This window comes from Scophthalmus maximus, chromosome 5 (assembly GCF_022379125.1).
Source record: "Scophthalmus maximus strain ysfricsl-2021 chromosome 5, ASM2237912v1, whole genome shotgun sequence".
NCBI lineage: Eukaryota > Metazoa > Chordata > Actinopteri > Pleuronectiformes > Scophthalmidae > Scophthalmus > Scophthalmus maximus.
The window spans coordinates 24,215,595-24,236,369 of record NC_061519.1 but is presented as its reverse complement, the minus strand read 5'-3'; the positions used below and the strand labels follow the sequence as shown (position 1 = coordinate 24,236,369).

Sequence of the window (20,775 nt, the reverse complement as noted above, 5' to 3'; positions counted from 1 at the left end):
CGTTGAGGGTGTACAGGCGTAACCTTTCTAAAAAACGCGAATCACAAATGTCTCGCTATCAAAAATGAATGTGAAGATAAATTCCTCCAATTTTTTATTATATATATATCTTGAATTTCTTATAACCGAATTTTTTGGTTTATTTTCCACATTCCTTTGCAATGGTTGTCATGGGAAGGAGATTCAGGAAGTGGTGCCGTCAAAGTTGTATTAAAATGTAATAATAGGCGCCATCTTGAAAACATCACTTTATTCACATAATCCGAAAAACATTTTTTCAATTGACATTATATATCTAAAAATGATACATACCATTCATTATCAAATTTACCATTTAACCACAAACGTGCTGACCTTTTCTTTATACAAATACTGTACATGTACTTTATATGATGACAAAGTATTGTATGATTAGATGAAGAGTGCAAACAGAAGTACAGTAAGCTCTGAGGTGGATTTGAGGTTCAACTTTTTTTTAAACTTTTGATCAAATTTGACTTATCCACCAGTGGGATGTTTTGATTTGAAGACATTGACTAAGAAGCATGAACTTTGGAGTTTAAATATATTCAGAAAATGGCAGTTTGTAAGAGAGCAGCACATAAATAAAAAAAAACTTAAATCCAACCTCATCGAGTTTCTCTGTTTTTATTTAACTTAATATCAGACATTGCAGCTGCAGTTATTCATCTATTCTGATCAAAATAAATCAGAATAAATGACCCACCCCCACCCCTCTCCTTCGCATCATCATCCCTGTCTGCTCTTCACAGTTCTCTGTCTAACTAGAAATCCTACACAAAATACTTTTAAAAACATATCCGTTTTATGGCTGCAGAGGTTGAGCGTGGCAGAAAAAAACCCCACAAACATCTTCAGTAGCATTAGATAGACAATACTGTTGCTGAAATTATATGAAAACAAAATCCCAATTCAATAACCAGCTGTTTATGCCAAATTTAGAAAAAATTTCATCACATCAGATTAAATTCAATGACGCCCCCTCCTCATTGCACTTCACTTCCCCAGTCCCTCTGCCTCTCCTTCTCCTTCTCGCACTCCCTCTCCTTTTCCCGCCTCATGGTTGCTTTGGCGACGGCCTCGTCGAAACACATGCTGAGAGGACTGTTTCTGCTCGCGTCCCTCGTGGCACCATCCTCACCATCCCTCCTCCTCTCCCTCATCCTCTCCCCTCCTCCATCTTTCCCCTGTCCTGCTTCACAAACTTTGTCCTGCTCTGTCGCCACTTTCATGGCGTTGTCTCCTCCGCCGCCTCTCATCTCTCTTTGGTGCTGCTGCTGTCGGAGGGTCATGGCGGTGATCTTGCAGTGCTGAGGCTTCGGGGGCACCACTGGCACAGCTCTCGCCTGGTAAACCTTCGGGTGTTTGGAGACAACCAGCTTCCTGCCGACTCCTCCTTGGCTGATGCCGCGCTTCTCACACATTAGTTGTTTTCCATCGGACCTGGCCTCCTCCAGTTGTTTATCTACACTTGGCCTTGTTCTGAGTTGCTCGTCAGCTCTCTCTTCATCATCGTTCTCCTTCTCTGGCTCTTCTGTAACCACCTTTCTGTCATGATGCCGTGCCTCTTCGCTCACTGCGTGCTTCACTTGAATTGCTTCTTGTAGTTTCTCTTTTTCCCGAAACTCCTGGAGCATCTCTGGGCCTGTGAGCTTTTCCTCAGTCGTCTCCTTTGAACGCTCCCCTGCCTCTATTCTAACCTTTGTCTCATTTGTCCCTCCTTCCTCCACATCCACTTTTTTTTCTCCTGAAACCGTTGCTCTCTGCTTTTCCCCCTCTCCATCTTTATCTACATCTCCCTGCCGAGCAGCAAGCTCAATCTCAACCCGCTCACTCTCCTCATCCTCTATCACTTCACATACAACCTTCTCAAGTTCCTCCCAAAGTTCCACGCCACAAATTACACCATCCTGCTCTTCGCCACCTTCCTGCATCTTCTCTTCATCTTTTTTGTCAGCTATTCCTTCGTCTCCTCTTGCGGTGTGATCTTCCAACACGCTCTCATCCCTTTCTTTCATCTCCAGGACCATTTCTTGACTTGTTGTCTCTGCCTCTTTGTACGCCCCGCTGTCCTCTCCCTCCTCATTGCGTCTCTCTTTTGTATCCTCTCCATCACAGGTTCTGGGATGTTCTCTGGACTCCTCTACCGGAACACCGTCAGTCTCCCAGGTGGCACAGGACTCTGTGTGGCAAGGTGGATAATCAGTGTGATGATTATCAACCACTTCCTCCTCCTCCTCCTCCTCCACCTCCTCCTCATCTTCCTCCTCCTCCTCCTCCTCCTCCTCTTCCTCTTCCTCCTCCTCCTCCTCTTCCTCTTCCTCAACCTCGACAGCGCACAATTCATCATTCGTCTTCTCGTTGCTTGGCGGTGGAAACTCCTCGCAGCAGGATGCAGGAGGCTTTTCTTTGTCACTTTGAACGTCTTCCATGATGTTGACATCTGCCTCTGCTGCTATGCTGCAAACAGATGACGGATAGAAACAGTTAAAATATGGATTTAGGCACGAAGAAGAAGATATACTGCTTTTCAGATGAAGATTTTGAGGTTTGTATCACATTTCCTTGAACAAGATTGTATAAACTGTTTTATTTATGGGATTTGGGATAAGTTCTTATTGAGCTAAATGTGCTGTGTCAATATGAGTTTTTATGTTTCTTGCTTGTTCACCTTTATATTTATTTTATAGATACTCAAGTAAAAAAAAAAAATTGTGCTTTAGGTCTCGTTTGCGCTAAACCCTGAAATTTTCTAATTTTATTCATAGTGACTTAAAAGTGAGTCTGTGTAGCCTTTGAGCTAGTTGCAATTATGGTACAAAGGTAAATGCTAATACTCATTGTTAAGTCTCAGTTAACAAGAGTTTTAAAGTCAACTAAGTAATGTCAGTTATGCAGCAATATTTCTCTAATACCATTAATTTGCCGTTCATACAAGACCGAATAAGGCTGTACTGGCAAAACCCTGATGCATGCAATTTGGCAATCATCCAAATTGTATCTTATGAGTTAATTTTTCATTTTTACGGGGATGAATATGTTATTTTTCCTATCAAAAGTAACATGATCAAATACCTTAAATTGATCATATAAAGATTTTATGGGATAACATGTTAATACCATTGTCTATTCAGACATAAAGCCGGATTATTCAATGAATCTGTCATGATAACTATTGTTCGCTGATAACAATTAGTTATACATATTTTTCACTGTTGGAAACAGCTGTGAATTGTACACAAATATTTCCCCCTTACATATGTTTTTCTGGTTGGTCTTCCTGCTTATCACGTGTATCTTCCTCTTCCTTCTTCATCATCTGCTTTTCCTCTTCATCTTCTTCGACCACCACTTCTCCTCGCTCCTGATCTCCAGCGGTTGGTTCTGCAGAGTGCGACGTCTCAACGTCTCTCTCCACCGAGCTCTTCGATTCATAAACAGCAAGTTCGGTGTCTAGATCAAATGTGGTCATATTGTCCAAAAAGAAATCAGCGGGGAGGCTTTTTACAAGCATGCTCCCGTCTTCCTCACTACTGTTAACATAATCCTCATCATCGTCACTGTCGTCTCCCACATCCTCCTCTTCAGAGCTCGACTCCTCCGGTCCGCGGACAGGTGAGGTCATATAGGGCAAGCTGAGGGATTTAGTGTGTCGGCTGTGAAGGTCGAGGCTGAGCGGCCTGTGTGGTTTCAGGCCGGTCTGACTCTGGGTTTGTGTTTCAGGGACTGGCAGCAGGTGCGTCTGCAGCTCTGCGGGATCCTGAGCTTGCACCATGACTTCATACTCATCGTCCGAGTGACCGGGGGGCTCGACGGAGAACTCGTTCACCTGAGAAGTAAAGAGAGACCATTTCCCTCAACCACAAATAACACATCTGGCTCTCTGGTAATTCACTCCATAATCTAAATGATAAAGAAGAAGATTTCTCAACGACAAACCACACCAACCTGATAGGAGACGCTGCAGTCCATGTGGTCCAGGAATTCAAAGTTATCTTGAACGTAGCCAAACAGCTCCTGGTCGTCTCCTCCCACCTCAGTTGAGTTGAGGATGTCAGAGGCGTCAAACGCACCAACATCTCCAGGCCCAGTCGCCGCTGGCGGTGGATGAACTGGTTCCACCATTTTCATGACTGTGAATGAAATACAGGCAAAGATTAGAGATTAGTTGACTTTAGTAACATGTTTATGGTGAACTGCTCTTGCACCAGCTCAAATTAAAAGAATGCAGCGTTAAAAGAGACCAGTTCACATCGCAAGGACAATTGTATCGCTCTAATAGAAACGCTCTAGGTAAAGAACCACCATCAAAAATGATCAGTTAAATATTAGCCTGCACTTTGCACTGTACTTTGAAATTGGACTGTATTCCTTTCATCAAGGGTATCAGGTGTTTTGATTGTATATTTTAGAGCTGAAATTATTCATGTTTAATAGATGAGTCGTCAACTGATAGAAAATCAGTCTTCATCAATTTTAGAAAATCAGTCTTCATCAATTTTGAGTCACAGATCGAGGTGGGAAGCGAAAAGGTAACGGTGCCTAAATGAAAAGTGTCATAAATGGAAACTGAGAGCATCAGAGAGAATTTCAAACCTTCTGACTTGAACTTTTGTGACCAATTGAAGCATATAGTTGCATTTAAGTTTCGCGTGCAATGTGGCTTTGAGTGAAATGCTAGCATCAGCATTAGCAACATGTTCACGGTGGCATTGCTAACATGCTGATATGTGTGTAGCCCTTGGCTAGGGGCGGATGTCAGGAATTTAAGAGAGCCAACGTGTGCTAAGTAGCACCAACATAAAGGTAGCGCTGATGTGAAGGTCATTTTGTATAGTTTTGGTGATATTTTACCAGACAAAGTAAAAAGTTGACCTGATCTCTCTGATCTGCGACCGAGAAAAAGTCTGGTAATCACCAGAGTTCACAGTGCAACCCGAGGGAGAATAAAATGCACTAGATTTAATCCAAATGTTGTTGAGATAGTAATTGCTAAACAACTTATGTCAACCTCATAGTGGTGCCAGAGGAAAATTCGCCGATCACCACAGTCATCAAAGGATTCATGCTCAAGGGACTTTGAATATCTCAAAGATATTTCGTTTTAGACGGACCCAATCGACCAGCTGCTCACGAGTTCAGGTGGACCTACCTATGTAGTCTTGGTTGCCGTCGTCTTGTTGGTCATTATTTGCTGCATCTTCATTATCTGTGTTGGAGTTGAGGCTTTTGGCTTGTTGCTCTCTGGACTCACCTCGACCTCCCTTCGCCAGCTCCGGCTTCTTTCTACAATCTGCCTTCACCTCCTCTTCCTTCTCCCACTTTACTCCTTCACCCTTTTCCTTGGCGACACCACCTTCCGCCACCGTGTCCACGCCTCTTTCCTTGCCTGTCTCCTCTTCCCTAACCTTCCTGCCTCCCTCCACCTTCCGTTCCATCTCTTTGCTTTCCTTCCTCTCCACCTTGCCCTCTCCCTCCTTTCCTTCCACCCTGTCCCCTCCATCCTTATCCCTGCCACGATGGATGACCCGGCCGGTCCCTCCACCTTGCAGCAATCCCAACGCCAGGTTCGAGGTTATGTGTAGTGGCACGGTAACCATGGTGGGCCCTGTGATGTGCATGGCTGCTCTTCGTGCTGTTTTAGTGGAGAGTCCCGGGGATCTGGACTGGACAGTCTCATTGCCTTTGCCCCCTAGACCCTCAGGGTCAAGAGAAGTGTAGGTGCCCTGGGTCCCCCCAATTACTAATCCCGTTCCCCTGCGGTACGTCACAGCATATTCACTGCCACCGATTCCACTGGCAGATACCGCAGCGTCTGAGCCCGGCTGCAGGGAGGGGCTGGCGAGGGGAGACATGTTGGTTGTGGGAGGGGTCTGGGCAGGAGCCTGTCCGGAGCCTGGAACAAAAACAGATGGGTGGAGTTTGCCTCACAGGTCAATTAAAGTATATAGAATTAAAGATTTGCTCTGTCATGTTGAATCACAACATCCAATTGTGATTTGTTGGAGAAGAGCAGCACCTTCATTTGGATATGACTGGGTACTGAGGGAGTCCATGCTTCTTGCTGATCTCAAAGCAGTCCTGTCTTTCTCTGAAACAGAAACAGAAAAAATAATTTAAAGACCTACGTGAATGGGATGAGAGCGAGAGGGAGACGAGGCTGTGGAAACTGATGACACAGAAACTTTAAAGGTACTGTCTGAAACGGAGGCCAACAGCTTGTATCTCAGGAAGGTGAAAAATCTGTTGTTCCATTCAACATATAAATAGTAAAACACAGGGAAGTGATTAGAATGACCATAAAAAAAATCGTAGCTATTTGTAGAAGTAGAGAAAAGGACCAGAGGAGGAGTTATTACCAATCATTTTTCATGTGAAGGTTTTCTACCTTTAGCCGAGTGTTTGTGCCTCCGCCGTGGGTCTTGGAATCGTCCTCCGATGTTGAATATAGACATCCACTTCCTGCCCTTGAGGGATCCTTTCCTCCTGAGGTGAACAAGATACAAGGTATATAAGGCGAATTCCTGGATTTCTGAGATACAGAGGCTTGATATCGTGACTTAATTTCAGCAGGCTTTACTTTACTGTGAAGACATTTGAATTAGGCCTAACTTGAGCCTTAACTTTCTGCCTGCATGGTAGAAGGATGTAATGACGCCCCTGATAAATGGGACATTCCACTCACTTGTCTGTGCCTTCAATGATGGCATGATAGGGTCTGGTGGCTAGAGGGCCGTCGCCTGGACTGATTTTCCCAAAGTTGGCGACAGGCTGAGTGGGAGGAGACTTGAAAAATGCTTCTTCCTGTTTGGACGCCGCTGATGGGGAGGGGAGGGACTTCCTTCTCTCACTCGATTCACCTGAATACGGCAGAAGAAAGAGATTAGTGTGGTGTAGTGTAGAGAGAGAGAGTGTGTGTGTGTGTGTGTGTGTGTGTGTGTGTGTGTGTGTGTGTGTGTCTTCTGACCTTGTTCAGGAAACAGCTGAGGGACATGTGTGAGGATGAACTCCACGACAATCGACTGAACCCTGACCTCCATGAAGGCCGCCGTACCATTAAACCCAGTCGCCTCAATGTCCTTTGACCTTAACATACAGATTGAATGATTATTTGATGGATTGATTATGATAACTTACTTAAACAGTTGGAAGGGAAAGTGAGAGGATGGAAAATATGTCAGTGAGTAAATGCAGAAAGCAATTACTAACAAATGAGAGGAATGTAAAATTACATCAACTAATGTGGACCACAACACACACTGATATACATGTATGCCATCGATATGAGCACACCTGAGAAGATTGGGGGCCCAGACGATGGCCAGGTTCCTGGAGTGCATGTTGGTCTCTGGGGAATATGAGGCCATTTTGACGAGATGACGCATCAGGAACTCCAGAGTCCTGCGGGAAGACGGGGGGAAGACTTAAATCACCTTGTTAGCAAACAGTTACTTATTCACACACTCGGCAGTTAATGAGCAACAAGATGAATTGTTTGGCGTCAGGTTTCTGGTCACCTGGTGGAGGATGTATTCATCCTCTTTCAACTCTGTTTTTCGGTCTCCACCAACCCCCAAGTCATTCATCTAGCTCTAGCTCAATTTGTGTCAGTAAAGTTTAGGTCAGACAGATAAACACTGAGTTGATATTCAATATAATGCTCTTTAATGCAAAGGGTTTCAGATGATAATCCTCTGTGGGTTAATCACAACAAGTGACCACGTTCAAATAGTTTTCACATTGTCGTGTGAAACGTTAAAAGAAATAAAGATTATCGCCCCCCTCTCTCTAATGTAATTTGAGCTGGAGCACAAGTCAATGAAAGAAAGGCAAAAAAAAGACTGTTAAATGGCTAAATCACCTATTTCTATGTTAATTTTACGCTACCGTTTTAATTTGTATAGCAACCAAAATCAAATCATACAGCTTTTTACATCAAATGGGGATCTGAGGTCTAACATGCATCTCTGTACTTATTCCTACCTGGTTTCCTGGCAACAGATTCCTAAAACCTATATATGTAAAAAAAAAAAAAAGAAAAAAAAAAGTTCTAACCATGAAAACAAATAGTCAGACATGTTGCCCGTGGATGTCACCCATTTCCCCAAATAGAAAAGAGTCCAAATGAATCTTGAAGTGAAATAATGGAAATAAAATGTTGATGTATTTCAACTGTCACATTCCTTTTTTAGGGAAGAAACGTTTTTTCTCTCCAGGTTGAGTTAGTTAGTTTGTTAGTTTGTTATTTGGTTAGTCGGTTATTTGTTTAGACGTCATGAGATTATAAGAAAAGAGTCAGTCAGTGTGCAGCACAGGACCGTACCTGTAATGCGGTGCTGGTAGTTCTTTCAGCACATCACTGATCTTCACCAGCCTCTCCTCCTCCAACTGGATGGCGATGGCCTCCTGTAACACAGACAGTCTGCCTGAATCAATATGATAAGACAATTTATCACTGTCTTCATTTTCAAGTCAGGTTTTTATTCCAATATAATCACAATATACATGCATACACACAGCTGTGGTAAATGGTGTGTTCGTGCTCGTCTGCGTTCGCTGGGAGATCTGGATTGTACGTGTCCCATACTCTCTTCGCAGGGGAAGTCACTTTATACCCGAAACATTGCCACGGACAAACGGGAGGGAGGAAACACTGTGAACGTGTTCATGTTTACTCACAGCAAACTTGTCATACAGCTGATATGTAAGCAGAGGGTTCGGCAGCTCTCTGAAGTAAGCTTTGCACAGGGAGCTGACGCAGTGGATGTCCTGCAGATACAAATCCTTGTTCAGCTCTGGATTCCCGTCGCTCTCAAACTCGCCCCTGGTCGGGGGGGGGGGCACAAAGAGGAAATCGTTTTAGAGCGTGTTAACACAACACAACACACACCAACATAAAACTCAGTATAGTGTACATTTTTTGATATATAAATGTTCAAAGAGAGGCTCATAGCTGCGCGCACACGCACACGCACACACACACACACACACGCACACACACACACACACCTCAGTTTCTGTATGTTGGACGACACTCCGGACAACCTGTAGATTCCGTCCACGACTCCATGACGCTCAACAAATTCACTGCAGCATCGTAAGACCTGAGGAACTGTGACAAATGACTCACAATTAATGAGCTGGATAATGTCACGAATCAGTTACAAACAATCAATGTGAACACGCACATTCAGATGTTGTGTATTTTCTCTATATGTTGTCCTCGAAAACCCTGTGTTTTTTTGGGGAAATATTTTTGAAAAACTACCCACACTACCCTCTCCTTCCCTAAATGTTATTTTTGTTCTGCATGGACACCTGAACGCCACGTCCATGCAGAGTAACACGCTTTATAGATCTTTATCATCAATGGACTCGTGAGAGAAATGAAATAGCAGTTTGTACACACAAGCCCCGACAATATAAAATGACCGACAGTTACTCTAAAGTAGATCTGGTGTGATAAAGAATTTTAAAAAGTATTTTTCTGGCTTGGTGTCTGTCTGGTCATTGCAAAATGGGAAAGTAACATTTTTTAAAAAGCCGTCAAAAAGACGGCAGACGCCATCGATGAATAATTATTCCAATAACCGTAGGATGTATCAAAATATTCACAAGATCACACCAGGTACCAGATTTATCAGGATATACAGTATCTATAAAGACATTGTTCTATAGACTTTGACTGGTGGTGGATTTTAAATGGTCATTCATCTCTACAGCCTGGTGTTTAGTGAGTGTGAGGTCCATGGAAGAGAAAACAACGTATTTGGACTTACTCTCTTGAGAGGAGGCGGTCAGGTGCTCGAGCAGATCGCATCCAAACACCTTCTCCTTGTTCCCTCCTCTTCTCCGAACTCTCCGCATCTCTTCCTGTCTGCTGTCTCCACCTCACATTCAGACCCGGCCCAGAGCTGCTCCGCTTCTCTCCTGACGTACCGCGTGCACCCGCCGGGGGGGTTGTTGAGTCGACCGACTCGGCTTAATGCGACTCCGTCGGGGCGGTGGTGCACATTTCAGAGAACCCGTCGGTCTGCTGCTGCCGTTTCTGTTTCTCTTTACTTCAGAACATGTTGTGTCGGGTGAAGGCCGCTTCCTCTGTGAGCCGCGGGGGCACTGGAGTTCATCTGTTGAAGCTGTTGGGCGTTAGGACATGCTTCACTTCATCTTCCACCCTGCAAAATTAGAAGTAACAAACGTTTCGTTGTGCCCCCGACTGGTCTCCTCCAAAGTGAAACGACAAATTGCAGCAAATCGTCAGTGTGCATATGTGGCTCTCCACTTCCCCCCTGGTGATGCAGTCATTTTATTTTCGAATGAAAGGCCACACCCTTGCCTCCGTTACTTCTCCTATTCAATGAAGGGAGCCTCCAAATGTTTCACTCCGGTCACACCATAAACTCACTCTGGACTGGTGGTCGCACCTACACTTCGGACCTCAGCTGCCGCCCGGGGACCTAGCCCATTACAGGCCCCCCGGTGCATTTCCTTGCACGCATGTCACGACCATCGCGGCAACCCTGTTTCTCACTGCAGCGGAAGTCGAGCACAGTTGAAGCCTGAACATATAGACTAGTACAGACATTGAAACTCACTCCCCCGTCCCCTCCACCGCCCTGACACCTGCCACTGCTCTCCTCGAGTCCAGCATCCCCCCCCCTCCCTGTCTGTCCACTTTTAGGAAAGAGTTGCAGTGGAGAAACGTGAGCAAATTCAAAAAAAAAAAAGGTCAAGAAGCAAAAGCGAAGCGCTCCTACCTTCACTCTGCATCGGCACGCAGGAAGCAGCATAGAAGTGGTGACGCAAGAAACCACTAAACTTCCCCTGTTCACTTCCTGAGTGTCTCTCCTTCTCTTGTGCTTTCTCTCTCCGTATGTGCGGCTCGCAGCTTCTCCGCCTCTGCTGATTCGAGAAGGGAAACCAGTGCAGAACAGTTTATCTTTTTCCACTTCATGTTCCTGATGTGTTTGTCTCAGCTGCAGGTCAAGATCCACGCGTGTTATTCACCGTGAATGTGAATGAAGGACAATTCAGCTATAGACAAAAGACAAATATGTTTGTCTCCTTATCTCCTGACTGTGTCACTTGTACGTGCATGCTGCATACTTATATTAATCACCACATACTATAGGACCACATTAGAGGCTCAGTGAGTACTACAAAAAGTACCACAAACTAACTCACAGTACCTCGCAGAAAACTAAAAAAGGACAGCCGACTCAGATAGTACCAAAGAAAACCGCAAAATACTTCAAACTACCACCGTCAGTAACATTAAGTACTGCAAATTAACCCAGAAAATCGTGAAAACAAACAGAAACTATAAATGACAATTACCAAACAGTATGACACAGTATTGTAGCACAATAACAAGAAAGTACCACAAAGAACGACAAGTACAAGAGTATGAGTACTAAGTACCAGGAGTTTGACGAAGTGCTACGAACGGAAAACAAAAAGTTACTATAACAACAAATCATTTATTTTATATATATATATATATATATATATATATATATATATATACATACTGTATATAACTCTGACTTAACACTAGAGTGTAGTGGTGAAGTTTATGATATTCTTTGTTTCTGTTTAGTATATTATTGGCCTGTTATTATGGACTACTCTGATGATTCAGAGTATTTCATTTACTGCGTTAAGAGTTTACTATGCAGACACAATAGGATTAATACGAACTTTTCACTTGGCCTCTGTTATAAGGGTGATGTCACAGCTCTCTAGAGCTGTGACATCCCAGGGGGTTGGTGATGTATTTGGCCACACAAGCAGAACTACACCACAACTGCAATTATAATAAGCACAAACCACATTTAGATCAACCTGTTGCATTATTGTTTACTTTCATCCGTATTTGCATCTCTGGTCAACAGCTTTGTTACTTACTGTAACATATTATACTCTGCTTGTTGTTGTGCTGCTGTAACACCTTATTTCCCATCTTAAATAAATTGGTATTCATATATATATATATATATATATATATATATATGAACATTCAACTTTATGTAACTTAAAAACAACTAACAAAAAAACTAAAATCTTAAGGCATCATAAAAAAGTAAAATAATTTTAGACGAGAGCTTGTCAGGTCTGATATCAACATATTGATGGCACATGAAGAAAATAAGGTGTAAAGAAAAATTATTGTAAATAATTGAGGTGACAACGACGACAACAGTAATAATAGTTTTGTTATAACTATGAAATCAGCCTAAACATATCACGTTAAATAAGCACAGGAATTTTATCAAGTTGACTATAGAGTGAGAATATTTTCTGCCCTGTTGACTGACACTGGTGCCCCGTAGCAGGTTTTGCCGTTCAGCCCCGCCCCCCCGGGTACCACTCTGCTACAGGGCGTGATTTCTGACGGTGCGCGTGTATTCCAACACTTACGGTAACACAAGTGTCACCTGTGGCTTAACACAGGCGGCTGCTCGGGTAGCCTCGTTTTCAATGTCCGCGCGTCCTGTAACGGCGGGAACAGCGCTGAACAAAACAATCTGACCATTTAAAAAAAAAGATTTTTTTACAAGAGTGAACAAACATTTCTTGACATTTATTAAATTCCATTAGGCAGGATTCGTGTAAGCAGTACATGTATATATTAAAGATTTAGAGCAAGTAGGGGAGGGAGTGACACCGCCCGCGTGAAGCGCACGGCTGGGAGGGAAAAAAAATCGAACAACCCGCGGAGGAAACGATCAGCACAAAAACAAACCTTCCTTTCCTCCGCTTCTCTCAAGAGCCGGACATTTGTTCACGTTCATCCTGAAAGTGAGAGACACGCAGGGCCTTTTATTTGTTTTGGTTTTTTAAATAACAAGGTGAATATTACAACGCAAGATGGAGCACGGCGGCTTCCAGGGCCAGCTGCTGGCCGTCATGGAGGCGCTGGCCAAGGCGGCGGCGGCGGAGATCGACCGGCGGGTGGGCGACAGCTGTGCCCTGCTGCGGCTCGAGGTGAGCCGGAGCCGGCGGGACATCGAGCTGCTGAAGGGCAAGTGTGACCTGATGGAGGCCGAGCTGAGGAGGAGCAGGATGAGGGCGAGGAGGAGAGGTGAGGAAGTGGAGGAGGAGGAGGAGGAGGAGGGCGAGGAGGTGAGGAGGAGGGCGAGGAGGTGAGGAAGAGGAGGAGGAGGGGGTGAGGAAGAGGAGGAGGGAGAGGGGGAGGGCGATGAGGAGGAGGAGGGCGAGGAGGTGAGGAGGAGGAAGAGGAGGAGTAGAGGTGAGGAAGTGGAGGAGGAGGAGGAGGTGAGGAAGAGGAGGAGGGGGTGAGGAAGAGGGGGAGGGCGATGAGGAGGAGGAGGGCGAGGAGGTGAGGAGGAGGAAGAGGAGGAGGAGAGGTGAGGAAGTGGAGGAGGAGGAAGAGGGCGAGGAGGAGAGGTGAGGAAGTGGAGGAGGAGGAGGGCGAGGAGGTGAGGAAGAGGAGGGGGAGGGGGAGGGCGATGAGGAGGAGGAGGGCGAGGAGGTGAGGAGGAGGAAGAGGAGGAGGAGAGGTGAGGAAGTGGAGGAGGAGGAGGAGGTGAGGAAGAGGAGGAGGAGGTGAGGAAGAGGAGGAGGAGGAGGGGGTGAGGAGGAGGAGGAAGAGGGGGAGGGCGATGAGGAGGAGGAGGCGAGGAGGTGAGGAGGAGGAAGAGGAGGAGGAGGAGGAGGTGAGGAAGAGGAGGAGGGGGTGAGGAGGATGAGAGGTGAGGAAGAGGAGGGGGAGGGCGATGAGGAGGGCGAAGAGGACAGGTGAGGAAGAGGAGGAGGAGGAGAGGTGAGGAAGAGGAGGACAGGTGAGGAGGAGAGGGAAGAGGAGGAGGAGAGGTGAGGAAGAGGAGGAGGAGGAGGGTGAGGAAGGGGTGAGGAAGAGGAGGAGGAGGAGGGTGATGAGGAGGAGGAGGGTGATGAGGAGGAGGAGAGGTGATGAGGAGGAGAGGTGAGGAGAAGGAGGAGAAGCATCTGGGTCAGGTTAAGTGTCTTCTGCCTTTTTAAAACGTGTCGTGTGTGTGTGTGTGTGTGTGTGTGTGTGTGTGTGTGTGTGTGTGTGTGTGTGTGTGTGTGTGTGTGTGTGTGTGTGTGTGTGTGTGTGTGTGTGTGTGTGTGTGTGTGTGTGTGTGTGTGTGCGTGCGTGCGTGCGTGCGTGCGTGCTTATTTCTTCCTCCAGCTGCTGAGAGGTTTTCTCCTCCAGGCAAAGTAGTGGTGAGTAAAGAGAAGCGGAGCGCGGACTGGGACGGACACGTGGATGTCGAGGGCCCGACTCGTCACAGTGAGGTCCGAACTACTGCCTCGTTTTAGTGCGACAGTGTCATGATTGATCTGCAATATATTGATCATCCAGTTAATAAGATACCAGGAAGGGAAAAAAGAAAGATGCGTAAAGAATTTGTCTGTAAGTTGCCAAATCCCAAAATATCAATAATTCCATCATCTCAAACAGAAATCCTCATATTTGAGAAGACGAACAGTACATGTTTGTTCACTACACGACTAATACGACTTAAAAAGTGTTAATTTTAGAGATTTCCATCATTTCTTTCATCATTTAGTCAATGAAAAAGTAAAAAAAAAAAAACTTTCCCAGAGAAACGCTTCCATTTTTATTCCTTTGAGGCAAAAAAAAAGTATTTTTGCATTTTTACAAAAACAATAATTTCAGCTCCCAGAAATAAAGAAACCATAACAACTTCTCTTTTACCGTTTTTTTTTTTATATTTCCATATAATTATCATAAATAGTACAGTTGATGTATTTTGCATGTTATCTCAGTGCCCGTGGGTTTTTTCCCTCTCACAAACTTGTATAGCCTGTTTGCACTGTCTCCACAGTGTGTGTGTGTGTGTGTGTGTGTGTGTGTATGTTTGTGTGATATGTCTGACTTGTGTCAGGTGTTAATGTTGACCCTGTGGTCTGGCAGTGTGCAGACGTGGAGCTCGTCGGTGAAGCCGAAAACATCCAGATCAAAGAGGAGTTGGCGGAGGAGGACTTGTGGAGGAGCGAGCCAGACGACAGACTGAGTGAGTATACGAACGCAATACACACAATACAAAATAAATAAGAAGAAGTCTCAGGTGATGTCTACGTCTAAGTTCCTCTTTCCTAAATGCGTGTTGTGCTGTTGTAACAAAGTGTTTTTCCCTACAGGGATCGATAGTTTTTCTGATTCGGATTAAGGTGAGAGGAACTTTGCCGTGTTACAGCAGCAAAGAGGATTGTAAAAAATGAGGGGCAATATGAAAAGATATGACAGGGGACTCATTAGACTCAAAGAATATTGAATCTGAGCGTTTGGAACCAGATTAAAAAAAGATGCTGTCTATCAGACCCCCACTGAAACACTGTAATCCAATATCACGTGTGGTTTCCTTTGCCGTCTTCAGCACCTGGAGCCGAACAGTCACCGTGTTTCAAAGCCTCTCCTCCCGCCCAGACTGGCATCTTTGTGGACAGTTACCACTCAGCCGAGAACCCAGTGCACCCAGAGTCCCTTGTTTCCCCAGCAGCCGGCCACAACACTTTGCCTGAGCAGCAGCAGCAGCAGCAGCAGCAGCAGCAGCAGCAGCAGCAGCAGCAGCAGCAGCAGCAGCAGCAGCAGCAGCTGAACACAAACCTCAACGGGACAGAGCTCGTGGTGAAAGGCGAGTACGAGGAGGAGCCCGAGGAGGAGCCCGAGGAGGAGCCCGAGGAGGAGCCCGAGGAGGAGCCCGAGGAGGAGCCCGACGAGAACGCGGCGCCGCTCGATCCGGGCCACGCGTCCGTGACGGGGGAAGGCGACGAGCGGCTGTGGTTGTCCGGTCTGTGCGGAGACGCGGGGGATCCGAGCTTCTCTTACGCGGCGCAGCAGTTTGAGCACTTCCCCACCGTGTGCACGCCTCAGAGCGGACTGCGTTTAGAAGATATGGTGCCGAGGATTCACCCGGGAGGGAAATCTCACTCTGTGCTGGTGAGCGCAGCGCGGGCGAAAAGACGAGCCATAACATTCGCATGTAAAAGACCTCAGGCAGAGGTGGGAAACAACGCTCTGTCTCAGCTCCACTCCACGGGTCAGAGCTCGCTTCCTCAACAGCAGCCGTCGCATCAGTACAGAGACTTCGCTCCCGCCGCGAGGAGCCGAGACGAGGACCCGGTGGCGGCGAATCCGGCGGCCTCCCCCTCCCTCTGCGGGCACAGCCGCGGCAGCTTCGGCCTCGGCAGGAGGATGACGATGATGCGGACGCCCTGGAGGTCCGGCGGCATCGGCGAGAAGCGGTTCAGCTGCACGTACTGCGACAAGAGCTTCATGCGGTTCAGCCAGCTCAAGGAGCACCTGAGGAGTCACACGGGCGAGAAGCCGTACAGCTGCCTGCAGTGCGGCCGCAGCTTCACTAAGCAGTGCAACCTCATCCGACACGCGGTGGTGCACAGCGGCGAGAAGCCCCACGAGTGCTCGCTGTGCGGGAAGTGCTTCACCCAGCGCTCCAGCCTCAAGTCCCACCAGAAAACTGCTCATTGACTTTAGAGTGTGTTGGGATTTTTTGTGTGGTCACCTGGAAAAAAACATTCCACTTTTTCGTTGTTTTTTTTTTTTACTGGAGATGGGAATATATTGATAATACAGTTATAATGCTACTGTAATTGTTATGGTTATTGTTTTTCATTATATTGTTCAATTTAGTTCAATATGATAACGTGCGATATGATACTGACGTGATTTAAACAGGAATCGCAAAAACTTAATTTAGAGAATTGTCTGATGAAAGACTGATCAGATAATTATTTTTATGATTAATCAGTGATATTCTAATTTCTCACAGACCAGGGGGTCGTCTTCAAAGATACGCCAAAGATAATCAGTGTGTGACAAAGAAAAATATAGAATTCTCATAGCTGAGAAGCTGAAATGTCAAATATTTATCATTGTAGCTTTAATTTTGCTTATGGTGCCAAACTGTATCTGCGTAGTTTCAGGGTTTAAGTTCAGAGCACGTACGATAAATCTTTTGCTGTCCTTCATAAAGAAAGTATGTTTTTTACGACTCATAGCAGCCACTCGTTTCCAGTCTTGTCTCTGTAGTATGAACATCAGTTTGTGGTCAAGTCTTCGCAATGTGTGCATAGAACTGAACTGGAAAAAAACTGACAATGTCTGACAGCTAAAAATTATAAAACAGCATAAGAGGTGATCACATCTGATCTGAGGGTATTTTCCTTTATATGTGTATCTTCCTGTTTTTAAAGGCTCCATTACCATTAAATCAAGAGTCAATGATTTCCACTACTAGTTTGTTACACTGTTACTTAAGTTTCTTTGAAACTCATCTTGTGTATGAATAATCTTTGGGAAAAGGCAACAACAGTGATATTGTCACATTATGTTGTGATAAAAATGTGATATTTTGTGAAAGAGAAACATTCCAATGATGATTTTTTTTCTTCCAAAATATTATAAACGTGAGCTGCTGTCTTTCGAAATTCATTCTGAAAGGTCATATTAATTTCCGTTGCAAGAGCAGATTATTTTAGAATTATGGAATTACCTTCAAATTGAATGGTAAAAAATGAATTCTAAAAAAGTAATGCTTCGCTATGTGACTGGCGACGATTGTGACTGGTCGAATATTTTTTCTCAGTGGAACTCACCTGTAGAAACCACAGATGTAAAGTCTGGATCCTCCGACACCCATCATGCACGAGAACACTTCCGGCTCAGAACTTCCAAATCAAATCTGAAAGCAAATGTTTCGCATTTATTGTAAAACTAATACAAGTTTCTAAATTTGCATAAAGTCATCCTGAAGTAAAGAATAAGAGAGGAACACAAGTAAAACTCCGGGAGGCTTTGGAGGCATCTGGATCTGTATTGATGTATCGAGGCAGGAAACACAAACTTTTTACACAAATATACAAAAGGTAAGACATTAAACATGTTTTTTTTTTAAATATTGAATGAGATCTTTTATCCTGTAAAACAGTCACATAAACGGTTCATCTGCTGCATAGAAAAGTAGTGATGAGGAGTTAAAGAGGAGGAGATCACTGTACAAGTGCATTTTTAGTTCCTGTTGGAGTGACCAGCCAATTGCAGACAAGTGCTGGAGCAGAGGCAAACGTGGTACGCCATAAAAAAAATTAACTTTATAACAGTCACTTTAGTTCGTACACTGAAAACACATCCAGATCAACACTGACAAAGTTTAACGTGGATTTGATGTTTAACAAACTTTCCCAATGAGACGCAACAATTATTAATATTCGTATTAAGTTGAAGAAATTTTTTAACCCTCGTCCGTGACGTGTGCGACGCTTAAATCTCACCTCTTCTACATCTCCACAAAACATGGTGAGAATCAAACAGGAAGTCTCACACTCAATTAATTTTTTAAAACATTGATTGGAGTTTGTAATTTTTTTTTAATAATAATTGAAAATGTCATGGGACCACCAATTTAATTTGAAACGAATTGAGCCACATATTATCAGCGAGTGTTTCACAGTATCAGAGACTCGACGTAAAGGAAATATTCACAGAATTTTATGGAAAATCTTGGAACATGAGTTTAGGAATAAATCACTCCAAAGATCAATAATATATATTTAGTACAAAAAAATGTTTGAGAGGTTTTTTTTGCAGATGCTTGACTGTTTTTAATTGGAATACAGGGTTAGAAGTTTGTGAAAGAAACTCTGTGCAGATTTAGGATTAATCACTAATTTCCGAACACTGTTTCAGTAGATTTTGAGTCTGTTGATTATTTTTGTGCTCAAATTAAAAGAGACTCAAGTTTCGAGAAAATTTGATTTTGTCTTTTAGACAGACCAAGTAACTTTTGCAGAACGGCGACCCCCTGTGGCCAGAAGTGGCAGTTACAGACTTATTTTTGGGATGACTATCATCCTGTGTTGAGTGATAAGAGGGGACTGTTTTGCAAACTCATGGTGGATTCAAGGAAACTCTGAGATGAGATTGGTGATTTGACTTATGAGCAGCTGTCCTAAATGCCAAAAAGTACAGTTTGAATTTCTTGATATCACGTCTTTACAACACCGCCTGCAAAATGTTCCGCGTCGACTTTTGAACGGTGTGAACTTGACTTAGTTATGGACAAACAAACAAACAAAGTAGACTCCAAGCTGCCGTATATTAAGTTACTGGGTTAGATTACATTAAAGCCACTGGTAAAGGATTTATAGATTTAATGTGAATCGACTGCACAAAATCCAAAAAAACGTTTCCTCCCTAAACTCACTGCTGTTGCCGGGCAGAGTTGCCAGTGATTGAGTTGACTGGTAGGTGTAACTGTTTTGGGCGTTCGTGTTTTTCCGAGCGAGTCGACATCTAAAATATTAGACTGTAACTCGTGAATGGGTGGACGGATCTCTATGGAACTTGATACACACGTTAATATGGATATTGTCTCCACGCAAATACATTTTGGGTCACCCAGGTCAAAGGTCAAGGTCACCAAGGCCTAACATCCCCCCAAAATATATTATCTTATACATATATCTCATGAACCAATGGTCGTATCGAGATGGGACTGGTGGCATTGGAGAGCTTATTTTTTCCATGACTTCCATAACTTGGGAAATTGCAAACAGGATTTTTGTCAGAGGTCGTCATTCAGCAGCCCCGTGGGTTCTTTGAATTAAAATCTGTGGCAAACTTGATAATGACGTCATGAAAAATGACACAATTTTCTGCAAAAATGCCATACAGCGTAACGTCAATGGCTTTGAAGTCTGCCGACTCTGATTGTTTTACCACTGCATTGCTATGATGACTGGAGATTAAACATGTGAATGTCGGCACTGGGTCTCATTAAATCAGACGGACGGTTGTGTTGATTTAGTTTAAGGATTAGTCCAACAAAGAACACAAGGGGAAGGTATCAACACACATTTCTCACATGTACGCGACCCAAGGTGCACCGGGTAGTCAAGACGTCTAATATACAAAACTTTTTAAGCGAGAAAAAAAAACCTACATCTCACAATAGTAAATATAAACAATCTTAGAAAAACAAAAATCTCTATTCCGAGCATCCGCTGTGTTGATAAAAGCTTTTTTGTGTGTGTGTGCTAACTGGAGACTGTCACACGTGTGTTAATAGCTTTGAAAAATATGTATCTAAATCAGATGTGATTGATTTATTGAACACGTGATACAGTCACTTGAGTCAGTCAAAATCCTTGTCCGTGTCGTCAGGAGTCAGAGTCTCTGAGCTCTTGTCCAAAACTACAATGTTTTCCCCTCCATGTTGCTTCATGTGAGTGTGTGGGTTTGAAATCTATTACATTGGGCAGGTATCTGTCCCTCTGCCTTGCTCCTCCTCCTCTTCCTCCTGGCTGCAGGAGCAGTCCATCGCCTCTCCGCCGTCTCTCTCGCTTCCGGGGACCATTGGAGACCAGCTCTGCCCGGACAAGTCCTCCTTGTTTCCCTCCTTCCTGACCTCCACGTCTCCGTCCTCCTCCTCATCCTCCTCCCCTCCTCTCTGCCGGCAGTAAGGTGGGATCTCCACCACCACGTACTTCTTCGCCCAGCCACCCACCAACGCTTTCTGTCGGACGTCATTTCCAGTCAGGCCTGCATACAAATTATTATGTGATTACGACCTCAGACCAGACTTAAAACAGATACCTAAAATTAAATAGGTACAGTAAAAGAAGACAATAAAAAACGCTGCATAATTACATTTTAAATGCAGTGCTGAGCTTTGCTAGTTACAATTATTATTTTAATGTAGATTACAAGTTAAACTGTATTTC

General features: G+C 44.4%; 3 protein-coding genes across 9 annotated transcripts in view; 1 reads left to right on the top strand and 2 right to left on the bottom strand.

Annotated features, from left to right (window-relative positions):
* Positions 1-235: 235 nt before the first annotated feature.
* si:dkeyp-68b7.12 (rho GTPase-activating protein 30) lies at positions 236-10,920 on the bottom strand. Its single transcript, XM_035633799.2, is given in 15 exon segments — positions 236-1,056; positions 1,059-2,481; positions 3,279-3,850; positions 3,970-4,154; positions 5,174-5,917; positions 6,041-6,112; positions 6,410-6,507; positions 6,707-6,881; positions 6,989-7,107; positions 7,315-7,422; positions 8,345-8,427; positions 8,701-8,845; positions 9,031-9,133; positions 9,801-10,196; positions 10,779-10,920. Coding segments are annotated over 14 exon segments (3,954 nt in total). The 5' UTR covers positions 9,889-10,196; positions 10,779-10,920; the 3' UTR covers positions 236-1,017.
* Positions 10,921-12,569: 1,649 nt separating this feature from the next.
* Positions 12,570-17,280, top strand: si:ch211-155e24.3 (uncharacterized protein LOC100150696 homolog). 2 transcript variants are annotated; one of them, XM_047332022.1, is made up of 5 exons: positions 12,570-13,105; positions 14,198-14,304; positions 14,948-15,047; positions 15,411-15,679; positions 15,716-17,280. In XM_047332022.1, exons 1-5 carry the CDS (start codon positions 12,892-12,894, stop codon positions 16,520-16,522), a joined length of 1,497 nt encoding a protein of 498 aa, XP_047187978.1. In that variant the 5' UTR covers positions 12,570-12,891; the 3' UTR covers positions 16,523-17,280. The 2 variants fall into 2 exon arrangements, with proteins under 2 accessions (XP_047187978.1, XP_035489738.2); XM_035633845.2 differs by having other exon boundaries at positions 15,411-17,280.
* Positions 12,934-20,775, bottom strand: part of LOC118310682 (dual specificity testis-specific protein kinase 2) — a 29,836-nt gene continuing 21,994 nt past the window's right edge. Inside the window, exons 12-14 of one of the 6 annotated variants that reach the window (XM_035633834.2) lie at positions 20,305-20,593; positions 17,650-17,735; positions 12,934-13,071 (exon numbers count right to left, since the gene is read on the bottom strand). In XM_035633834.2, the coding sequence (XP_035489727.1) occupies positions 17,693-17,735; positions 20,305-20,593 (332 nt within the window). In that variant the 3' untranslated portion in view covers positions 12,934-13,071; positions 17,650-17,692. The other 5 variants (XM_035633835.2, XM_035633836.2, XM_035633837.2 and 2 more) reach the window with 5 other exon arrangements.